This window comes from Pseudorca crassidens, chromosome 8 (assembly GCF_039906515.1).
Source record: "Pseudorca crassidens isolate mPseCra1 chromosome 8, mPseCra1.hap1, whole genome shotgun sequence".
Taxonomy (NCBI): Eukaryota; Metazoa; Chordata; class Mammalia; order Artiodactyla; family Delphinidae; genus Pseudorca; species Pseudorca crassidens.
This window is the reverse complement of record NC_090303.1, coordinates 48,934,065-48,957,040: the sequence shown is the minus strand read 5'-3', so window position 1 is coordinate 48,957,040 and position 22,976 is coordinate 48,934,065. Positions and strand designations below refer to the sequence as shown.

General features: G+C 39.3%; 1 protein-coding gene across 1 annotated transcript in view; it reads right to left on the bottom strand.

The window, feature by feature from the left end:
* Positions 1-4,424: 4,424 nt before the first annotated feature.
* The window catches only part of LOC137229048 (serum paraoxonase/lactonase 3-like), a 33,125-nt gene continuing 14,573 nt past the window's right edge, over positions 4,425-22,976 (bottom strand). The window contains exons 3-9 of the mRNA XM_067746373.1: positions 22,730-22,785; positions 18,407-18,572; positions 13,626-13,752; positions 8,593-8,793; positions 7,527-7,608; positions 7,154-7,282; positions 4,425-4,713 (exon numbers count right to left, since the gene is read on the bottom strand). Of these exons, the coding sequence (XP_067602474.1) occupies positions 4,555-4,713; positions 7,154-7,282; positions 7,527-7,608; positions 8,593-8,793; positions 13,626-13,752; positions 18,407-18,572; positions 22,730-22,785 (920 nt within the window). The 3' untranslated portion in view covers positions 4,425-4,554. The remainder of the gene's footprint in view (positions 4,714-7,153; positions 7,283-7,526; positions 7,609-8,592; positions 8,794-13,625; positions 13,753-18,406; positions 18,573-22,729; positions 22,786-22,976) is intronic.

Here is a 22,976-nt window from a genome sequence, read left to right as displayed (position 1 = left end):
AAAACCATTTCCTGCAGTATCTTGAAAGGCCGGCCATTTCCCCAGAGAGCAACCAGAATGTTCATATGTTAAGGTTGGTTGTTCCTTAATGTTTTTAGTAGAGGACTGTAATAAAATTATGTGCTCAGGTAAGAACTAGCAGGCCTAAAGCAGAGGCTATAGAGAAGGTCTAGAAATTTGGTTCTGTGCCCCAACACCAGGAAGTAAAATTGCTACAGCTCATAGCATTTCCCAAATGCCTCCCAGTTAGGAAAGCCAAGGGAGCCAGCCCTGTGGGAGATTATATTGCTTCCTTTTACCTATTCCTTCAGATGGCCTCAAAGGAGACAGCATTTGAATGAGGGAGAGAGAAGTGGGTAGACATGGAAACAGGGAAGTAAAGTAGGCTAAAAAACTAAGCTCCAGAAAGAAATCTGAATGTTGTTGCTGGCACATGGCAATTACTGGAAACAAATAGATGCAGAAGCTTATCAGATTTCTAGATACTTACATTTCAAAAGCAACCAAAACTCTGGCCTGGAAATGTCCTCAGATTCTCAAACCTACACCTATAAGAAGGAGGCTATTAAAATTACAGTCTTTCCAAGACTCACTTTAGATGTGGCCTTATAGCATAATGTACCAGAAAGAATTCTGAAAGGGCAAAATTTGGATTCATAGAGGACATGGGAAAATACACCGCTGCCAAGACAAGTAACCACCTCATTTCCTCCCTGGTGGAATAATATTGTTATGGACCAGTGACTACTGAGTATATTCTATTCTTCTTCTTCTTCTCCTGCTCCTCCTCCCCCTCCTCCTCCTCCTCCTCTTCTTCTTTTTTTAACTAGGAGTGTTTATTATAGTTATTCAGCTCATACTCAACCATTGTAATTGGATGTATCGTGGGGACAATCATTTTATTTTCTAGGCCGCCTCATGCAGCCAAATCTGGACCTAACGCAGAGGTCCAAACATCACCCAGAGATCCTGTGCTTTGAGCTGGATGCAGAAATTGGATGGAATTTGGGGTTATACTTCTTGGTGAGGGAACTAATGTGTAAGAGAAGGGTGCAGATGGATATTTGTTGGCTAAAAGGTGGACTGTGGCACAGACCACTAATTGTTCACTAGAATTTATTATTTTTTTCCTTCTTGAACATATGTCTCCCCAGTCATATTACATCATCCATTTTTCTTTGCAGTTAGTTAGGTACAGCCATGTGATTAGTTTTTACCATTGGTAAGGGAGGAGAAATAATGACTACCATTCCTGGTTCTAGGCCTTAAGACATGGGGTATTTCTCCCTGACATCCTCCAACCTCTTTCTCCTTCCAGTTTGATGAAATACAGACATGGGGGTGACCTGCCTTCCACCATGCAGATAACTATAGTAACCTAGGCAATGGTGCAGCAATAAGATGAAGCTATTTTTGCTCAAGATACACTCTCTATGCAACTCTCCATTGCTTTGTGTCCTGGAGGCTTTCTGGGCTCCATTAATAGCTCCCTGCCTTCTGGATTCTAGTTGGGAGGGTGGAAGGGGAGTTCAGTCAAGATATTTATTCCCTCTGCTGTCTCTGCTGAGTTGTCATAGGTTAGCTGCCTCTTCCTACCAATGACCAGAGCATCTATTGGGAGAGTCTCCACTTTATCTACTCTCTTCTGGTTCTAGTAACTGCTTCCACCCCTTGTTCCTTCAAACCTAGGGTTGGAAAGAGTCCCTGGACTCCCACCCCCGCCCCCCCCAATCTCTCTCACTCCATTGCTAACAATGGAGTGTTGTACTTTTTCTTGTTAGTTTCTTTTCTACATTCCCACCATTGTGTCAATAGTCCCTTAAAAGAACTTCTCTCAACAGCCCTGTTTGAGTGTGCTTTCTCTTTCCTGCAAAATTCCGATCAGTGATCTCTCTGGATGGCCCCATCAAGGGAAGCTGCCTCATCAATCACTTTCCTGAAAACTGCAAAATAAAAGAGAAATAGATCATCCTTTTTTTAAGGCATTGTATGTTTTGTTTTGTATGTTACAGTAGGTCAGCCTTACCCCAATTAATAGAGTGTTATATTGTTTTCTAGGAGTTTGTTCTTTTCATAAAAATTTCACATTTGTTGGCACAAAGTGTTTCATCAACCCCTCTTTTTATCTCTGTATTATCTATAGCATCTACATGTGTTATTTTTATTTCTGACATTGGATAATTGAGTCATTCTTTTTTCTTTGCAAGTCTCACCAGATGTGTATTAGTTTTTAATAATCTTTTTAAAGAATGAACTTTTGGCTTTTGTTTAATCTCTGCATTATATGTGGTTTTCTGTTTCATTTTTGACTATCATTACAAATTAGTCCAGAGCTTAGCATCTTAAAACAATCAGAAACTTTTATCACTATGCAGTTTTTTGTAAGCAAAATAGAAATGGAAGTGTTTTTGTATAACCTAGCCTCGACAGTCACACATCACATCTAGAATATCCTACTGATTACACAGATCAGCCATATTCGATGTAGAAGGGAACTGTGCAAGAGAATGAATACCAGAAATTAAGGATCATTGGGGGCCATCTTGGAGCTGTCTACCACATTGGTTTTTGCGCTTATCTTTACTATTTTCTTTCCTGAGCTCAGCCACCTCCTCTTCATCACCCTAGTATCCCTACCTGCATCTCTGACAATTTAAACAGAAAGACTGGGGAAGAAAAGGCAAGGAATCATCAAAATGCAGCATCTATTGTGAGGGGCAATCCCTCCCCCTCCCAAGCCAAGTGAGGGAAGAGGCTCAAGATAAACACATAAAGATCGGAAGTGCCTTCACCAAGGGAAACTCTAGAGCTTTGTAACTTTCTAGGCCCTCACTGTGAAAGGACATATTGGTCCCTGGCAATGAGATCCCCCAAATCTCTCTGGGAGTTTTATCATGAAGCCTTTCCTAAACTGGCCTGGGAAGAAGGCAGGGCAAATTCTTAGGAACACACCAGGATCTAAATACACTTATTCTTCTCATCTCTGGATCTCCATGTCCCCCCTAGTCTGGTAAACTTTATCTAATTTGTAGTTGTAAGGGTTAAGGACAGAAAATAAGACATATTTTCCGAAACTGGCTGTATACATGCTTTTAGTTATTTTTTTCTGTGTCCCCTTAATGGTTAAGCTTCTCAAAATTAAAATCTGAGAACTGACTATAACATTTTGCTGAGTCATTCATCCCCTATAGCAATGGAAACTGCAATCCTATTGTCTAAATCAGAAAGGGTTACATGGGCTAAAAATTTACCTGGCTACAAAACTTTTCAACAAAACTTACATCTAACTGAGCAAAATGACTTAGGAAATAAAAAGGTCACCCCAACACCCCATCCCCAGAAGAGAAAAAAAAAAATTAACCAACCACTCCCCAGCAAAAGTCACAAAAAAGGAAGGTGGGGGGGCGGGGGGGCTTCCCTGGTGGCGCAGTGGTTAGGAGTTTGCCTGCCGATGCAGGGGATGCGGGTTCGTGCCCTGGTCTGGGCCGCTGAGCCTGTGCGTCCGGAGCCTGTGCTCCGCAACGGAAGAGGCCGCGGCAGTGAGGGGCCCGCGTGCCGCCAAAAAAAAAAAAAAAAAAAAAGGAAGGGGGTGGAGTGCTTGTGTATACTAAGTCCTGTTAATGATTTCCTAAAGGTTGTCCTGGTTTTTGACCAAGAAAGGGACACTTCTGTTCATTCTCATCAAACTAAGGTTGAGTTGGTCCCTAAGACAAGATTTCAATACAATACTGTTATTTATTTCAGATTCTTTAGGGCCAGGTGTATGGAATGTTGCTTAATAAGTGTTTATTGAATCAACCAGAAGAACATGTTTAAAGCAGCTGAGGATAACAGTCCTGAGGCACCATCTCCTGGGTCAGAGCCAAGCTGATTACAACACTTCAGATACAGATATCCCTACAAATAAAGACCTGTTACAAAGATCAGATTAGCCCTGCCCTGCCTTAAAGTAGGCAGTGTGGTCTTTGTCAGATTTTCCAGAATCTGATTTCCTGTGTCTACATTGGGAGAATGCAAGTTCAAGGAGGACTTTGGGCAGTCCCATGATGCCAATTCTTGCTTTTATCCATGGGCTGGGCACTTGATTGGTAGTTTGTGCCTTGTGCAATTGAGGGAAGAGAGGGGGAATTATAAATATTTGAACATTAGCGTTTCTCCTGGTCTGGACTGCAGGAGGCTCAGAACATCACAGTTGCAGGAGGTTAATTTTGCCACACAGTTACCAAGGAGTCGTAGGTGAGCTGGACACCTCACTTACCACAGCTCACTCATCTTATTGTAGAAAGAATATTGGGGGTGGTAGATAAAAAGAATTAAAGAGGTTTAGTTTCTTGTTGGACTGTCACTATCTTGACTTGCAATTAGGTGGATATTACATAATCTCTCTGCTTCTTTACTTCTATCCATGAGAAAAGTCGGACACATTTTTATTGGTGTGTCCAATAAAAATTTATTATTTAGTTATTTTTATTGTCATTTACTTACAGTTCCAGTCATTATATAATTAAGGGTTTACTTTTACCAAATATGTAGACTTTTTGGAATATCTGGACTCTAGAGCACACAGTACAGAGCTTTGTGAAATACGGTGCCTATGAGAAGCTTCCCCTGGTACACAGAAGCCACAGAGCTGCCCTGAAGCACTGAGCCATTGTTGGCATACTCAGTGCTTATCCTGGGCTTCTCAGACAAAGCATTCTGGATGCGAAGTACCTGTCAAGAAAGATCATTCATTAGTAGACTATGAACAAACAGCCATCAGAGATGTTTTCCTTCCCAAATACTCCAGGAGTAATATGTTTCTCAGAAATCAATAAGCTAAAATCCATACATCTTCAATCTTTTCTTTTTCTTCTTCTGATGAAAGTATCAGTGTCCTAACGATATCTAGTCAGTCAAGTGGACTAGTGATCTCACATTAGCCAAATTCCTCAGCAGATGGTTTACACAATTTTGATAGTTCAGACTTCTCTATAGAGAGAGGTAAGAACTGTGAATGCTCTTATCTAATCTTCAGTGAACAGTGTTGCTCCCTCTGTGGAAAGGTTCTTGCCTTTGACTGGGCATTCAGGATGAGGAGGGAAACATGGGACAAGAAAATGAAGGGACAGCCAGTTAGCCAGCCAACCCAACCCAGAACCAGTAGATGGTAGTTTTCACAGCTGGACCCCTCCCTCAAGGAAGCATAAAGAATGCTTACTTTGGAATTCAATCTGACATATCACTGCCTAGTACTGTTATTGATCCACAGGATTTACACAGTTTAGTTTGCTAATCAGTAAATACATAAGTGCTCAGGTTTCCAAATAGCCTGGATGAAGTTCACTCAAATAGGGCATGACGTGAATTAAATTAGGATTTAATTGAGGATTAGGATTTCATGAGTCATGAGTCTATATCAACATCTCTTATTAAAATAGAATTTAGGGTTTTTTGTTTTTGTTTTATCTTGAGAAAGATCCTACAACTTTATCTCAGGTTTGTTACATGGAAATACTCAAGCTGGAACTCATGTAGAAAACATTAGCCTCCACCAAAAATAAAGGGTGTCAGTAATTATGAAGAAAGAAGTCTTATCTAAAATAAACAAATGATTAAACTTGAAAATGGAGACAAGAAAAAGAGTCTAAACAATTTTCTTATCATTCTGTGGATCGTATTTTCATTCTCTTAAAGCAGATGTTGTTGGGCATTTGTAGAAAAGTTATGTGTATCACTTTGGGGGGCATATATCTGAGGCCAGGGTAGCTTAGGGTAACAATTCTTCAGGTTCTAGTCTCAGGCTGGACTTTTGTTTCTTTTTATATTTTTTGATGTTTTGGGGTGTTTTGTTTGTTTGTTTTTGGTTGTTGTTGGTTTTTGTCAAGAAAATGTTGACTAGGGAATTCTCTGGCAGTCCAGTGGTTAGGACTCCGGGCTTTCACTGGCGAGGGCACGGGTTCAATCCCTGGTCAGGGAACTAAGATCCCACAAGCCATGTGGCAGAGCCAAAAACAAAACAAAAAAAGTTGTGACTAATATGTTAATAAAAGAAACAAATCTTTTTAAAACAATTTTTTTAGACTAAAGAATAGCAATATTGGAAGCAGAATAACTGTATGTTCTACTTTACCCACTGGGCCAATTACCAGGGTGGGATTTGAGTCTCAATTTCCCAACTCCCCAAACCTAGATTCAAACATTCTCCTCTTTGTTCAAACTTTACCTTCTCAATGAGTCATAGCCTAGTCTCCATATTTAATAAGACCTGCCATCCCTCTGTTCACAGTAATCCTGATCCCTTTTACTGTTATGCTTTTTCTTCCCATAGAACTTACCACTTGCAAACTTACTATCTAATTTACTTATTTCTTATGCTTATTGTTCATTGTCTTTCTCCCTCCCTAACAGCAGGGATCTTTGTATGTTTTGTTTTCTGATTATTTTCTAAGCATTAGAATAAAGACTAGTACATTATAAGTGCTCAGTAAATTTTTGTGAAAAAATCTCTCCTAGTATGTGTGCCAAGAATTTATATCTGTATTTAAATTCACTAGAGATTTTTTTATTCTTAAGCTCAATGCTATAGAAATTGCAATGCTTTATTTCTAATGCCATATAAAATTCAATGGCATATGATATTATTTTAGAAGAGATTTAAAAGAACATCTATAAAATGAGACATTCTTCAACACTATCATATATAATAGAACCTGCGGGCAAAATCTAATTTTGTTATGAGACTACAGTCGTTTAAACCCTTTCATGGGAGCTTCCTGTTGGGCAGTATGAAAGATGTTTCCATATATGACTCTCCCTTTGCCTAACTTTAGGGCCTGCTCAGAGCCTGCATCCTGATTGGAACTATGATATGGGAATCTGGGTCAATTTGAATAATCAAGCTCATATTTTCCCATGATTCCCAATAGCAAGTACAGCCTTTGCAAGGATGGGATATGCTGTTTAGCACTGATGTTAAACAGTCACCAGGTGACTTGAAGGGGTTAATGGGCTGTATCTCCCCATCCTGCCCCAAATCTTTACTCTTCCCATATGCAGAATTTGTTCAGTTCTGGAACATCACATATGACCTGCTAAGTTCTCCCAAGTCACCTCAACAAATTGATTGTTCTTGCCGCTTTTCCCATGAGCGTAGAGAAGTATAAGAACTTACTTCTGACCCTGGAGGATCCTCAGTATTATACATCAGCAGCTTGATGGCATTAGGATGGCATCCTGCCAAAATATCTCCCGTGTCAGGATCAACAGTTAAGTTATCCACTAAGGTGTCCAACTGGATTACCTTCCAACAAAGAGGAAGTAGTGAAGACATTGTTTTGACTTTCTTCCCTACCTCCTCCCTCCCACCAGCTCCTTCTGGCTCCTGAAATTAGATTTTTGCTACTGAATTTTAGAAGTGCAAGCATAATCTCACCAACATTCTTCTAAAACAGTCTCGTTTCCTTCATTCAGGGAGCGCATTCCCAGGTCAAGCTTGGGAACTAATGTAATAGAACACGTTGTGTGGGAAGACAGGGTACTTTTACCTTAAGTTGAGTTAAATCCCAGTTGTCATGTTTTTTCATTACATGAATGTTCTTATCCAGTACATCAGCTACATAGATATACCTTTGAAGTAAGTAACATTTACATTTAAGCAAGTAGTAATGAGAGATGGTACTAACTTTTATTTTGGAGAAGAAGCATACAAATTCACAATAGCTCAAAGTGCCACTACAGTGCCGTTCTAAACTACAGTAAAAGATAATGGACTGGTATTTTTAATACTCTTGAAGTGCTTTAAGTAAGCGTTGAATACGAGATATGACCATAAGGTAATGGAATTGTGTTTCTAGCTGACATATAGGCTCAGTCTCATCAGTTATGAATCACACTTTATTCTTTACATTGAATGGAGGTAAGTGGACCTCTCATAAGTCCAATAGAGCCTATACTTCCAGAAACTCGTGCTTGAAAAGAAGTAGCAGATGATCATGAAACTCAGTCACAATTATTTTTAAAAAGAGGAAGAATACTTAGTGTAGTTTTCCACAGGGATCATCTCTATTTATTATGTCACCTTTACATTTAATATTCATGGTACTCTTCTTTTTAAATAACCTTCCATTTTAAAAACACTTTAAAAGAGTTTCTCATAAAATTTTATGCTGCATAAAATAATGTCTTCTCATAGAAAATTCTGTTGTAGTATAACAGTAAGTCTGAAACTTATACAATCCCAATGCCCAATCTAAGTTGGGTCTCCCTCTCCAATAAGAACTTTTGGGTAACTGAACTTAGTATAAGTGATTAAAGACCTTCTAGCTTCATAAGGGGCAGAGGTATCCTGCATTTATACTCTTTTCTAGTCACATAAGAGTCTGGAACAAGGACCTCATATCCTTGAGTCAAAATCCCTCATTTTGTTGGGGGACCCTAAAGTGCAAGAGGGCATGTTTGGCTTAAGATCACACATTTATTGTGAACCCTGGCCACGCTGGATCCCTCCACACATGTATTGACTACTTAAGCCTCAGGAAGTAAGCACTTCTTCAGGGAAGGAACCCATGAAAATGTCAAGGGTAAAGGGTTGGAATTTATAAAAGAGCTTACTTCTTGTCTGGTGAGATGGTGATCCCATTGGCAGAAATAAATCCTTTGGCCACCACTTTAACCTCTCTTGGACTGTAGAAAAGAATGTAAGTCCAGCGAAGATCCATGACCATCTCTAATAGTACCAAGAAGAAGTTGGTAAAATAGTGGTCTCTGGTGGCATAGAACTGTTCTGCTCCGAGAACCACAATGTCATTCACACTAAAATGAAAAAGAAAAAAAAAAAGAAAGAGACAGAGAGAGGAAAAGAAAAAAAAACATGGGCTATTTAAAATCACTAAATCTCAAAGACCAATAAATTCATCAGTTTGAAAAAGTATACATGAACTAGTATGGATTAAAGGATTCCACAGAAAGTACATGACTTTTCATTGCCCTGATGGATTTTCTTTTAGCCATTTGTTATTTTCTCACTCCTCCCTTCCACAGAAATCAGCAAAAACAGACAAGTATACAAATAAACCTCAAATCTATATCTGTTGACTTGCGACTGTTTTTGTTTTTGTTTTTTACAGGTGAAAGAGGGATTCTATAATTCCCAACACACTCTGAACCTGATAGAACAAATCTAGGTTTTTTTAAATTATTATTATTTTTCTTTAAACAATTGCCAAGACTGGAATCAAAGATAAATAGAAGGCACAACAGTTTTGCTCTGGTTTTATGTTATTCAGATTTTTAAAATTTTTTTTGTTTTCTTTTTTTTACAAATACAAATTAAACATGAAAAAACTCTACTTCAAAAAAAAGTCTAACAGTTCAAGAAAAGCTTATCAGTTGCATTCTAGACATTTAAAACCTATCTCACAATTTAAATTTCAGTGGTAAAAACAGTAAGTTTTGGAACTGTTTGGTGATCGCGTATCCAAAGAAAAACCCCACTAACACCTTTTATTCAGTTTTTAACCATACCAGAGAGAATCTAAATTGTCAATTTTTCCAGCGGCAATTTTTCTGCACCAGAAGGTAGTCCTGACTCTCAAAGAAGAGACAATTTGGGTTTTTCCTGCCTTCAAAATGTTTATCAAATCCTGTAATTCTCCCAGGATTTTGAAACATGTAGAAAATAAGTAAGAAATATTCCAATGAATGAAACATACCAAATGTCAGTAATAAGGAAGAAACATTCCTTTGGGGAAACTGTTAAAAAAAATCCAGTCTGTATATGCAAGTAAAGCAGGGAAATGCAGTCTTTTGTTTTTTCTTCTTTAAAAATCCATTTTCCCTAAAATATCATTCCACAAAATTGGAAGTGAAGGACTAAAATGGGGGGGGGCTAAGGAGCACACACCATTAACACAAAAAGTAAAATTTTACAAACTTAAGCAGTTTATGATAGACTAGGATCAGATTCCAAGATACCAAAGGTTGGCTGAAGAAATTTACCGTTTTGTGGGAGCTAGGGTTTGTACTGCTGCCTGAAGATAGGTGAAGAGCAATTCACTGCCTTGGAGCACTGCCCCTTCCCACTGCAAATCCTGGTTTCTGCACCATGCCTCCGCAGGGTGGGCTTCTCATCCCACCACCCAGCCCACCTCAAGGGCCTCCAGGTCCCTGCAGGTGGTTATCTCGGCGGTCCCCTTCCTGGGCGGCTCGAGTCTTCTTTTCTTCCACATTCAGATGGACCTCACCTCTGAACATGATGGGCCTGTTGCTAAGCACCTTCTGAACAGGCTCAGAATCATCAAACACAACGAACCCAAAATTGGGTAATTTCCCACTGTTGTTAATATGCAGCTCCACCATATTCCCCTAATTTTGAAAAAAATCTTTAAGCTCTGATCTGTCCACCTCATGATCAGGTTGTCGATAAAGAGCTGATCAGGCAGATCAGCTCGGTGCTTTGTGTCCTCCTAGAGGGGTGAGAGGGAGACGCAAGAGGGAGGAGATCTGGGGATATACGTATATGTATAGCTGATTCACTTTGTTATAAAGCAGAAACTAACACACCATTGTAAAGCAATTATACTCCAATGAAGATGTTAAAAAAAAAGAGTTAAAAAAAAAATGAAGTAATGTATGTAGCTTCCGAGATGGGAGACTTTAAGAGGCAGTCCAAGATCCACCATGCTTCACTCACTCTTCCACAGTAACCGGCAACTTTTCTGATAAATGAGAGTGTGGTCCTCTCTTAAGGTTCTAAATGAGGACACCATAAAACTGACTCCCTGAATCACCTACATTGGATATGTAGCATGAGTATGAAAACAAGACAAAACTTTGTGGGTTTGAGCCATTAAAGATGCTAGGGTTTTTCTTTTCTATTATTGTAGCAAGACCCAGTTCATCCTGACCTTTATATTTTCTCTGCATAGGTGGGATTATGAGTGTTATTCTTATTTATGTTCTTCAATACCATTGAAATTTTTAAATGAACCAAGTCTCATTCTCACAACAATTAAAACAAAATCATTTCTATTTTGGAAAAGAAAAAAAGAGATGATGACTAGAAAAAAATGTAAAAAAAAAAAAAAAGATTGAACCTGTGTGTGTGTGTGTGTGTGTGAAGCTTCTTTACTCAGCAACTTTGTAAAATACACAATATTGTCAATAAAGTTAATGTGTCACCCTTTCTAATGGCATTTATGATTTTAAAAAAAATTTTATTTTATATTGGAGTATAGTTAACAATGATGTGTTAGTTACAGGTGTACAGCAAAGTGATTCAGTTATATCCATACAAGTTTACATTAAATTTAGGAAAGAAAAATTTGGATGAATCAGGAAATACTTTGAGGTTTTGTTGTACAATGACTCTCCCAGTGTTATTGGGCTACTTGTCTTTTAGGTCTCAGCTTACGCAGTCCTTCTTCCAAAAAGTATTATCACCATAGATTAAGTGAAATTCCCTCATAATTTGTTCCATAGCACTTTGTTCTACCCTTTGAAATGCTTGGGTATGTGTTTATCAGGGTACCTCTCAAGGTCCTCTTTAGATCCTCAAAGCCACGCCTGCCCTATTCCAGCTGGCACTATTTCAACCAGCTCTGCATAGGATCTGACAGACTTTCCACAGTGTACCCTTATAGCGCCTTACCTCATGTCTGTTATAGGCCTCTTACTCCCATTTCCAGGCTTCCGTGTCAAATTCAAAGCACAGGATATCACCAGACTTGCCTTGCACATGGGTAAAAAGGTATGTGCAGGAATTAACACCCCTTGAGGCAAACCTCTGACTACTGAGAGATGGGGGGCGGGGGTGGATAAACTCCTCTTCCTTTCTTATCTTGGCCAGATTGTCTTGAAATGAGGTTTATGTTGCTTACTGGAGGGCAATCCCATGGTTTCAAGCAGTCAGTTGCACTTAGCAGTAGCTGGCTTAACAATGCATTTGCTATAGACTCTCTCCCATATGAGTTTCCTGGTGCTGCTGTAACAAAGTACCACAAACTGGGTGGCTTAAGACAACACACATTTACTGTCTCATAGTTCTGGAGGCCAGAAGTCTGCAACCAAATTGTTGACAGAGCCATGCTCCCTCTGCAGGTTCTACTGGTGGATCCTTCCTTGCCTCTTCTAGCTTCTGGTAGCCTCAGGCATTCCTTGGCTTGTAGACGCATCACTCCAATCTCACTTTCCATCTTCACACGCATTCTCCCCGTGTGTCCGTCTGTCTTCTTATAAGGACATCAATCATATTGGATTAAGGGCGCACTCAGCTCTAATACAGCCTCATCTTAACTAATTACATCTGTAAGGATCCTATTTCCACATAAGGTCATGTTCTGGGGTATCAGGGGTTAAAATGTCAACATATCATTTTGAGGAGACACAATTCAACCCATAACACTCCGCTTTCCCTGCCTCAGGCTGGTCTCTGACTTCTGCATCCTGGGCTGGCACTCCCTAACAAAGGAGTTGTGTCTTGAGTTTTCCCTCAGGCTGTGCTTTCTGAGGCACTCTTCCCACAAGGAGATGTTATTGCATTTGACCCTCACAATCACCAGGTAGGTAAGTCAGGCCTTTGAGGGAAACCCCATTTTGCTGAGGAAAACTGAAGCACAGGTTAAGTGACTTGTCCACAGTTTCTCAGTCACCCAGCAGTGGCAGTCCTGGTCCCCACTGAGCCTCAGAACCCAGCACAGTGCATCATGGGAAAAGTCAACAACTTCAAGTTCTCTTACTTCTTCTGCCTCTCCTCTTGTTGCCCCTAAATTCTATGGGGAGAAATTCAAATGTGTTGTTGAAAAAGAGAGCAAAGGAGAGAAGATGAACTTCCTTCCTTTTCTTTCCCTACTCTTCTACCTCATGGAAAGATTAACCTCTACTGTTTTAGAACCAGTCTTTCAGCGTTGAATCCGTTTTATAAAAGATTCTTCACTGTTCGTTACAGGCTTGAAACAGGCAACCTAGCCAGTAAAAAACTTACAATTTTTCTCAAAGCTGTTCACCACAGTGATTAAGAGCCCAGCTTTGAATTCAGATGGGTCAAGGTTTACACCCTAGTTCTACCACTTACAAATTATGTAATTTGGGTAAGTAACTTACCCCAAACTGCTCTAAGTCTCTGTTTACTCATGCCTATTACTAAAGGCAGTTGTGAGAGTGAAAGGGAATTAGGGATTTTGGCACAGTGCCTGGCACATAGTCAATACTTAATAAATGTGAATTTTTATATAGGCCTACAGGCCTTTTTTCAAATGTTACTGTAAAACTTTGATTGAACAAAGGAATGGTCCTTCTGGAGGCTGGTTATAACACCCAATGGGTATGGCTTTCAGAATACAACCTACCAGGACAACTAAAGGGTGTGGGTGTTTAAAGAGCCCAATAGCAGGTTCTGCGCTGTTGTGTTATGGAGGATGGAATTAGAGCAACTTTATAGGGTTAAAATGCTTTCCAAAAGTTGGAGAATATAAAGATATTCAATACCGAATACAGCAATTTCTAGTGAGGTGCTGGGCAGTGTCACCATGAGAACCTTTAGAAAGCTTTAGAAGAAAAAGCTTCAAAACAAAAGTTTAACAAAGGCTGTGAACTAAAGAAAACAAAGCACACAGCAGAGGCGCAAATTAAATACTTCAACTCCATACCTTTTGAGAAGTTCGTGTTTTATAGTTTTCAGGTGTACCAAAGAACGGTGTTGTTCCTCAAATTTAAATATCTCCACAGTGGACTCCATGTGGGGATGATTCACAACATAAAGATAAACAATTTGGTCTAAAGTGGAAAAAAGACATAATTTCCAAGAAGTTTGCTTCTGTTGCAACTATTATTACACCTAGTGTAGAACTTGGTCATGTCCAAGGATTTTTCTTATACATCTTGCATTTGATCCTTGCAACCCATCTGATAGGTAAGTCAAACAAATGCCAGAATCCTCATTTTATTGAAGAAACTGACACTCAGAAGGTTAATAACTCGTCAGCAATTTCATCACCACCCAGTGGCAAAGCCAAGCCCAGATGTTTCTGCAATGCTCCCTTCAGCCTCACCTGCACAACCTCTCTAACAGGAAGATGCAGAACTACAGTGGTGCATAAACACGGATGCGGTTTCCCAAGGTGGCCCCTCAACAAGAGAAGTGGGTACAGCAAGCAAAGCTTTGCCGAGAATTCTTTTCTGTGAGAACTGCCTACATTGCAACACACGTTCAAGAAGTGTCAGGCCTGTGTAAATATTTTAAAATGAACATTTCCCAGGTAGAGAATGAACTCCTGACACAAGTCACCTACCTGAGGTTGCAGTAACGATATTTAGTTATTCACGAACCCAGTAGACGTGGAATGTAAATACGAATGTAGAAGAAAATAGATTAGCCAATTTTAGGTATAACCAACCTCAGGAATGTTCACCTATCTGTTCTCATACTGGAATGTGAACTGCTGTGAACAGGATTGGGGGCAGTACTCTAGCTTCTCAGAGTACTGTTTTCTGACTTATCAGGAGTTCTAAGTCAGATGCACTCTGGAGTTTGAAAGAGCCTGGGCCCATGCTCCCATTCAGGATTTGATCTGCGTTCATCCCCCCAGTTCCTTTCTTGATGGGGTTTCCAATCATGCAGCGGGGCAAGCCAGAGCCCTGAGATGTGGGGCTTATACTCAGGGCCCCTGAACCACATGGGCACCTTTACCTGAATTAAGGAAAAGTGCTCCCTCGCAGATGAATCTTTCTTTTGGTCTGACCCAACTCTGTTCCAGGGCATGGCAACTCTGTTCCAGGGACTTGGCAAGCAGAACCTGAGTAGCATTTAGCCCTCACATGGCCCTTCGACAAGACATTCTTGCTGGACACAGCATGAAAAATACATTGCTGCCCTGGCTTTACCCCCCTTCTTAAGGCCTCTTTTCATATAAGAGATGCTTGGTGAGAAGACTTTTGTTTTCTGTCTTCTCATTCATGCCAATTTATGTGTAATGTTTTGGCCTTATGAATTAAATGCATAATGAAGGGAGGTCACTAACAAATAAAATAAGTTGTCAATCATAACATACTTAACTTCTGAAAGCCTGATTATATGCCTGAGGATTAATCTGTAAACTGGTCCCATCTTAAAAAAAAAAAAGAAAAAACAAACCAAAACCAACCCTCACCTCCCCTTCCCCACCCCCCTTACAAAAAACACAAAAAACCCAACTCTAACACTATCCCATGGAATAAAATAGCTCCAGGCTAATCTGATCACTCATTACACCTTCTCCAATGAAGCATCATATGTCTAGTCGGGTGTCAGGCAAAAAAGTGATGACTCTCAAATTATTTAAATAGAGCCAGGAGCCCGAATTTCACCTGAATTAAGGACATAGGATTGGAAGTAAGACCATCTGGGTTCTACTTCTGGCATTGCCATTTACTAATGACAGAAGTGAAGTCACACTTTACTGCATGTCTCTAAACTCCATTTCTCCATCTATAAAACTATCAGTATCTGCGCCCTGCCTGACTCATAGGGTTCATTCATTTATTCATTTAACACATGTTCACAGAGCACCTAACATGCTGCAGACACTGTTCTAGACTCTGGGAATCCAGCAATGAACACAACAAGTCACGTATGCTTTTATGATGGTTACATTCTAGAGAAGAAAACAAGAAGGAAATAATTAGTAAATAAAAGAATATGGGAGTGGGGAGATACGCCTTCTTCATACAGTTGCACCCACTTGAAAAGTGACAGTTAAGCTTGGATCTAGAGATGAGAAGGAGCCCACTACAGAGCAATAGTGGGAGAGGGAAAGAATGTTGTTATCTTTTAACATTAATAAAAAGCATTAATTACCATTTTGATGAGTGCTAAAAGAGGAAGTTCATTGAGAAGAAATATAGCAAGGTTCACAGCCTGAAATAAGATGATGGGAAGGCTTCCCTGAGAAGGTGACATTTAAGCTGAGACCTGAATGATGAAAAAGAATAAGCCAGAAATAAATGGAAAGACATTCCAGGCAGAGGGAATTACAGATGCAAAGTCCCTGAGGCATGCAGCATTCTGCAGGACTAAAGGAGATCCAGTGTGACTAGTCCAGAGAGTCAGGGAGACAGTGGTGTCCACTGAGGCTGGAGAGAGCATCCAGATGCCAGAATATGTAGGTGTAGCACCTAGGAAACCATTCTGGAGATTTGGGGTTTATCTTCAGAGTGACAGGAACAATATGGTGAATTTTCAGAAGGGAGTGACATGATCAGATTTGTATAAAAAATAATGCTTGCTTATAAAAATGGCTTGAGTTGGCACAAGAGGGAAAGTGCAATCAGGGACCACTGCAGAATCTAGGATAGACATGTTGGGGACTTGGACTGGGATGGTGCAGTGAGGATGGGGAGAGGTCAGCAGCTTGGAGAGATATTTGAGGGTTAAATTGGACAGAACTTTGTAACTAGCTGACTGAATGCGACAGGGAGAGGGGAAGAGTCAAGGTTGGGCCCAGGGTTTTATTTTGAGGAATAAAATATATATAAAGTGCTTTATAAACTGTAAAGCAATATAAAATTGTTAGGTACAATTATCTTTTAAAGAAGGGCTTGCTAGGCAAGTAAACATCATATATTAGATTTCAGGGGAATATTTAACCTACTTAGTAAAATAGTATTTCAAGCATTTTAAAAGGTACCCATTTGTTTAAAAATGAACAAGTCTGTTGGTGCAGAGGAAAGAATGAAACATTGATCGGTGGGATAAGTGGATTGAGATAATTATTAGTCATTTTTTATTCATTTAAATCACTCTAGCAAATTTAACTTCACAATTAACAATGCCTTGTAACTTCAGTATGTATTTGGAAGAATTAAAACACCATTTATTTAAAAATTTTGATTTGCAACATTTCCATTTGGCCTTCCCTTCACGTATTAATAGTTACTACTAGTGAGGCTTCATTCTTATCTTCTACATGATCTGTGGACCCACAAATATCTAAAAATTAAGTTAGTCTGGAATTATAAACTATAAAGTAAAAACTAATATTGGAAATTATTGTTTTAAAGCATATACAGTGTATTCATAACTATGCTTTGTTTTCTACAATAGCTTTTTTGAGATATAATTCACTTGCCATTAAACTCACACTTTCAAAATGTATAGTTTAGTGGTTTTTAGTGTACTCACAGAGTTGTGCAACCATAACCACTATCTAGTTCCAGAATATTTTCATCACTCTAAAAAGAAACCCCATATCCATTGGCTGTCACTCCCCATTCCCCGCCCCCCCCCAAGTCCCTGCCAACCACTAATCTACTTTTTGTCTCTATAAATTTGCCTATTCTGCACATTTAATATAAATGGAATCATACAATATGTGGCATTTAGTCATTGAATTCTTTCACTTAGGATAATGTTTACAAGGTTCATCCATGTTGTAGCATTCATCAATACTTCATTTCTTTTTATCGCCGAATAATATTCCATTGTATAACATACCACCTTTTGGTTATGCATTCAGCATTTCATGGGAATTTGGATTATTTTCACCTTTTGAGTATTAGGAGTAATGTTGCTATGAATATATGTGTGTAAGTTTTTGTATAGACCTATGTTTTCAGTTCTCTTAGGTATGTGCCAAGGAGTAGAGTTTCTGCATCATATGGTAGATCTACCTTTAACATTTTGGGGAACTGTCAAACTGCATTCAAAAATGACTGCACTCAATCCCACCAGCAAAGTGTGAGGATGCTAGTTTCCCTACATCCTTGCCAATGTTTGTTACTGTCTGTCATTTTAAATAATTATCACCCTATGGGTGTGAAGTGGTATCTCATCATGGTTTTGATTTGCATTTCCCTAATGACTAAGGATACTGAGTATCTTTTCATGTGTTTATTGGCCATTTGTGTATCTCTTTGGAAAGATATACTGAGATCCTTTGTCCATTTTTTGACTGGGTATTTGTCTTTTTGTTGTTGAGATGTAAAAATTATATATTCTGGATATAAGCCTCATCAGATATCTGATTTGCACATCTTTTTCTCTTATGCTTTAGGTTGTTTTTTCACTTCCTTGATGGTGTCTTTTGAAGTTTTTAATTTTAACAATGTCTAATTCATCCATTGTTTCCTTTTATGTTGCTTTATAAATGTCACGAGATTATTTTCAAAGGGCCTTTAGTTTATATGTTAGATTTCTGAGAACAATATCCCAACTGGTTTTGATGGTCAGATGAGAAGAAAAGGGAGTAGGAGAAAGAGGGTGTGACCACAGTCTAGTCTCCCCCTCTTTAACATGATGTTAAAAAATGTTTTGATACATATTTATTATCTTATAAATATACATCTTCATGGTAAAACAGCATCTTCCCTCCTTTCACATACATGTTGAAGAGTTGAGGATGAGTGGTTTGTATTTCCCTCATTTTCCCCTTATTCTTAAGCATTCAAGCTTTACCTTTGTCGATGAAAGTACTGATCCCATGTGGATTAAATGATGCTTTGTCAAAACCATCACTGATGTTTAGTGCCTGGACCCTTGGGTTTTGCTCATTTAAATCCATCAAGAAGATTTGTCCTGGCTCATCTGATGCAAAGTTTGGCATGCCTGGATATTTTAATCCCTTTAAAATATAGAGAATAAGTATGCAAATATACACATATCAAAGCAACGTTTTCACATGGAAGCGAAAATCTCAAGGCCTAACAAAAATGTTCAAAGCTCTAAATTTCTTTTAGATTTCTGGGATTTTTTACACTGTCAGGTATTGCCATTATCTGATCTGAGGAATTACCAATGTCATCTAAGCCACTGCAAATGGGAATATGGGAAGAACCTATGTTCAATTTTTAATATATAGAGAAGGAATGAGACCCAAAAGCATAATGCAAGAGACTAAGCTGTATTACTTTGTTTGAGTCCCTTGATCTGCCTGTACTACAGGTTTCTCATTTATAAAATGTGGAAATTAAAATATTTAATTGAGAAGGTTCTTTCTAGTCCTATTCTATATATAATGAACGCTCCTCAAAGCAGAGAGAGGGATGTATGGGTCTATTGCACTGCTCCCATCGTACATCCATTATATTACGTCATGACAAAGAGAATAATCAGCCAAGAATTAACAGAGGGTAACCAGTTTCATACAGTTCACTATTTCTGACCTATTTTGTTCCTACAGATATGTCCAAAGATTTGGATGTGAATCCTTTTCTCCAAATATTGTAAAAAGTTCATTCCAGTAACTTGAACAGTGGCTCTTTCTCCTGGAAGAACCAGGTGTTTATCAACCAATAATAGGCATCCTGAATGTATTGGGCCTTTGCTGCATCCCAGGTCATTGTGTCAAAACTTGGGGTTGGTTTATTCTATACCAATTACAAAACTCAGCCCACTTCCTCCCTGTATCCTTCCCCCATCACTCTGATGTATATCAACATCAACAATATTGTATCTATCTTTCCTTGTACCCTCATTTCCACTTATAATCAGTTTAAATTCTTTCCTTCTCTCTCTCTCTCCCTCCTTCTTCCTTCTTCCTACTCTACCTTCTCCTTTGCTCTCCCTCTCCCCTTCCTTTCTTACACACACACACACACACACACACACACACACACACACACACTCTTACTTACAATTATACTATTCTTGGCCCTTCCACTGTCCCTCCCTTCCCTGCCCCCAACCCCTGGGGTAGTCAATCTTCAGTTTCAAACAACCCCACCTATATCTTCAAGCTTTTCTTAGAACAGTTCTTCTATGCTTAAATCTTATGGGAAATATAGCTTTCCCCAGACAATACTGGCCACTGAAGCCCATCAGTGGAAGGTCTATTCCCTCTATCATTCCCTCTCCTTAAGTCACCACACCTAGAGGAGAGATCGGCATGTCCCTAGCCACAAACTTCCGCTTCCAGAGCTCGAATCTGCCATCGTCAGTCAAGAGCCCATCTCCTAAGGAAGACTCACTTTTTGCTTACTGCTTCCTTATCAAATTCTTTGCCAAGTCCCTTTGCCCTGTTCTAGCTCTTATACTGTATAGGGCTAGTCTAAATTCTTTTCCTGCCCTTTCCTCCTCTGTCCTCATCCATCCCTCTTTCCTTCTCATTCTACACTCTTCCCTTGTAGCTCTTATTTATAAGGTTACAGGTATTTCTTCTATACCAGTGATTTTCAAATATGCACATTTCCCTGGAACCCCTCTTTGGAGCCCTAGCTTGCATCCCAACTTCTTCCTAAGGGCAGCTCAAAATCAAATGGTCAAAACCAGAATCATCTCTCCTAGAATCCTTGATCTCATTTGTATCTATTCTTCTCTGTTAAGGGAATCACTGCTGTCCCCAACATCAGGCCAGAAAATTGAGTCTCCAAGTCTACCCTTCCCTCCATAGTCAATTTGTCACCAAGTCCAGTAACACTGGGGGAAAAAAGTCAGAGACATCTAATTCTTCCCTTTTTCACCTAAGGAAAATTAAGCCCAGAGAAGTGAATTGCCTAAATCACTCAGATCATTAGTTGTACAGCCTCTTTCTGCCACACCGTAAAGAAAGGTTTGACAGTAGAGAATATTGCTCAGGAAGGCAGCTCAAGGTGGAACACCACAGCAAGTACCGTGGGAGCTTGGGGGAATGTGAAGGCACTGACAGCTAGTAGAAGGACTGGGTGGTCTGGAAATGGAAATGATTTGATTGGGGAATAAGGATAGGGCATGGCAAACAAACTTGGCCTACATTAAGCATCATGATGAATGAAACTCTTCTAAGAAATGGCTTCACACTTGCCTTGTTTTCTGTTTAAGGCAGTTGGGTAAGAATCTGTGGCAAGTGATTGCAAGCAATTCTTTTGATACCATTCACTACTGAAAATGGTGAAAATCACCTGGATGTGCAGACATCTTATTTCCACCAACAGACTACAGGTACATGTGGACAGGCATGGAACTCCTCCACTGCCCTCATTCACCAGTACCTACATTCAGTAAGTAGTCAAGCACCTGTGTATGCCAGGTGGTATGTTAGGTGCTAGTGTTGCAATGTACATTCCAAAGTCCTGGTCTCAAAAGGATTGAAATCCAGGGAGGCAGCACCAAGCAAGTGTATCAGATATGGTGTGGCATCTAAGACCCTAACCACAGGGAACATGTAGGACCATCAAAGAGCCTCCTTGCCCAGAAAGAGAGTGTTAGGGATTTTCCTGAGGAATTAAAGTGCCACCACGATGAGCCCTCATAGAGAACTAGGAGTTAGTCAATAACATTGAAGAAGGGAGTAATCTTGCAGGCAAAGAGCATGCCAAGTTCCAAGGTAAGGAAGCAATAGCCTGCTTGGCACCTCTAAATACACTAAAGATATCTATCGCACAGAATTACTCTCTAAATCAGCATCTTCCAAACATGTTCTAGGATGGCAAGAAAGGGCAGTAGGAGGTAACCAAGAACAAGGACTTCAATTTATTGCAGTACAGAAAGATTAAAAATAAGCAAAGAACATTATCCTTATCCTATAAGAATGAGTTGTTTGTTATTTTGCAAAAAGAGCTAACATTTCTCATGGAATTATTTGTGATGAAAATCTCTACTTTCTGAATAGCAAGAATTTAGTACACTTAGTTCTAGTGAAAATAGAAAAGAAACATATAGTAGGAACTACAAATATTATTTCCTAATAGCAAAGAAATCTCCTAGCTGTAAAGTAATTATTTTTAAAGGTCTATTTGGCATAACATTGAAAATCTAAATTGACAATAGGTAATTTAAGTCAACAAAGAAAAAGCTTTTCTAGACAGCTTTGTTTTATTTTTGGTTTTGGAGGAAAACTGAAGAAATAAAATCCCTCCCACCCACCCTCCCACCCTCACATGTACCACCAGCAGCAGCAATTTAAAATCCAAATGAGAGCCTGACTATACTTAAGAATTTAGAAATTGGGGCCATTAAGGAATATTATATTATATTATATGCCCTGTTTCTGGCCAAAAAGATATAAATTTAAAAATTTTATGTTATTTGGTAGTATTTTATTGGCCAAAATGGAATATTAGAGCATGCAATTCCAGCAATCAGAATTCACATTGGAAATGTAGTCAATCTACTTTTTTCAAAATCCTAGGTCCCGTTCCAAATGCAACTGATTTAATAAGTACATGATAATTTTCAACATCTTCACAACATATACATTTTAATTTATTGAAATTCAGTCCTTCACATAGCTTCCTCATCATCCCAAACCTGTGAAGGTTGTATTGAGAATAAAATGCAGGTTTTTCCCTACTCCTCTTTGAAAGAGCTTCTCTTTGAAAGGCAAGGTATCCAAGATGGAAAATGCTCAGGATTTTGAATTGAGTAACATGGTTAACGTTCAATCCACAAACATTTACTGAGCTCCAAACATAGGAAGGCATGATGAGAGGAATACTAATTAGTGAGAAGATGATTTCCAGAAGCTGAGGCCCAGCAAATAGGGTGATGATGAGGATGAACAACAGCTGAGCAAATCTGGTGCCTCGTCTAGGAATCTAATGGAATTCAATACACATTTATTGAGACACTACTGGGTATATAACTGCCCACAGGGAGCTGCCCACCAAGGGTTAGGCAAGCCTGGCATTTCCGTGGTATCTTAATTAGCCTTCTGGAATCCCATTTTGGCTTTTTTAGTTGACTAGTTTACCCATGGGCAGGATGAATATGTAGGGATCTATCTGGCAGCTGTAGTCGGCAACATTAATGTACTGTCCATGCAGCTATTGACATGAGCATCTGAGGGACATGGAAAATACTCACACTGGAGATAAAAGCCAGCCCCCTAGGAAGTATGTCGATATCTTCAGAGCCATTTTCTGCAAAAGAAGCAGAGGATCAGAAAGATGCATGTACAAAGGCTTAAAAAGTAAATCTCACACATAGTCAAGACTTTGAACTTCTTCTGGAAACTACCTTAACTTTTTTAACTATTTACTTGGGAAACTATATTAACTTTCAGGACGGCCACAGGCATGATACACTCCACTAAAACCTGAGCCAGACTCTT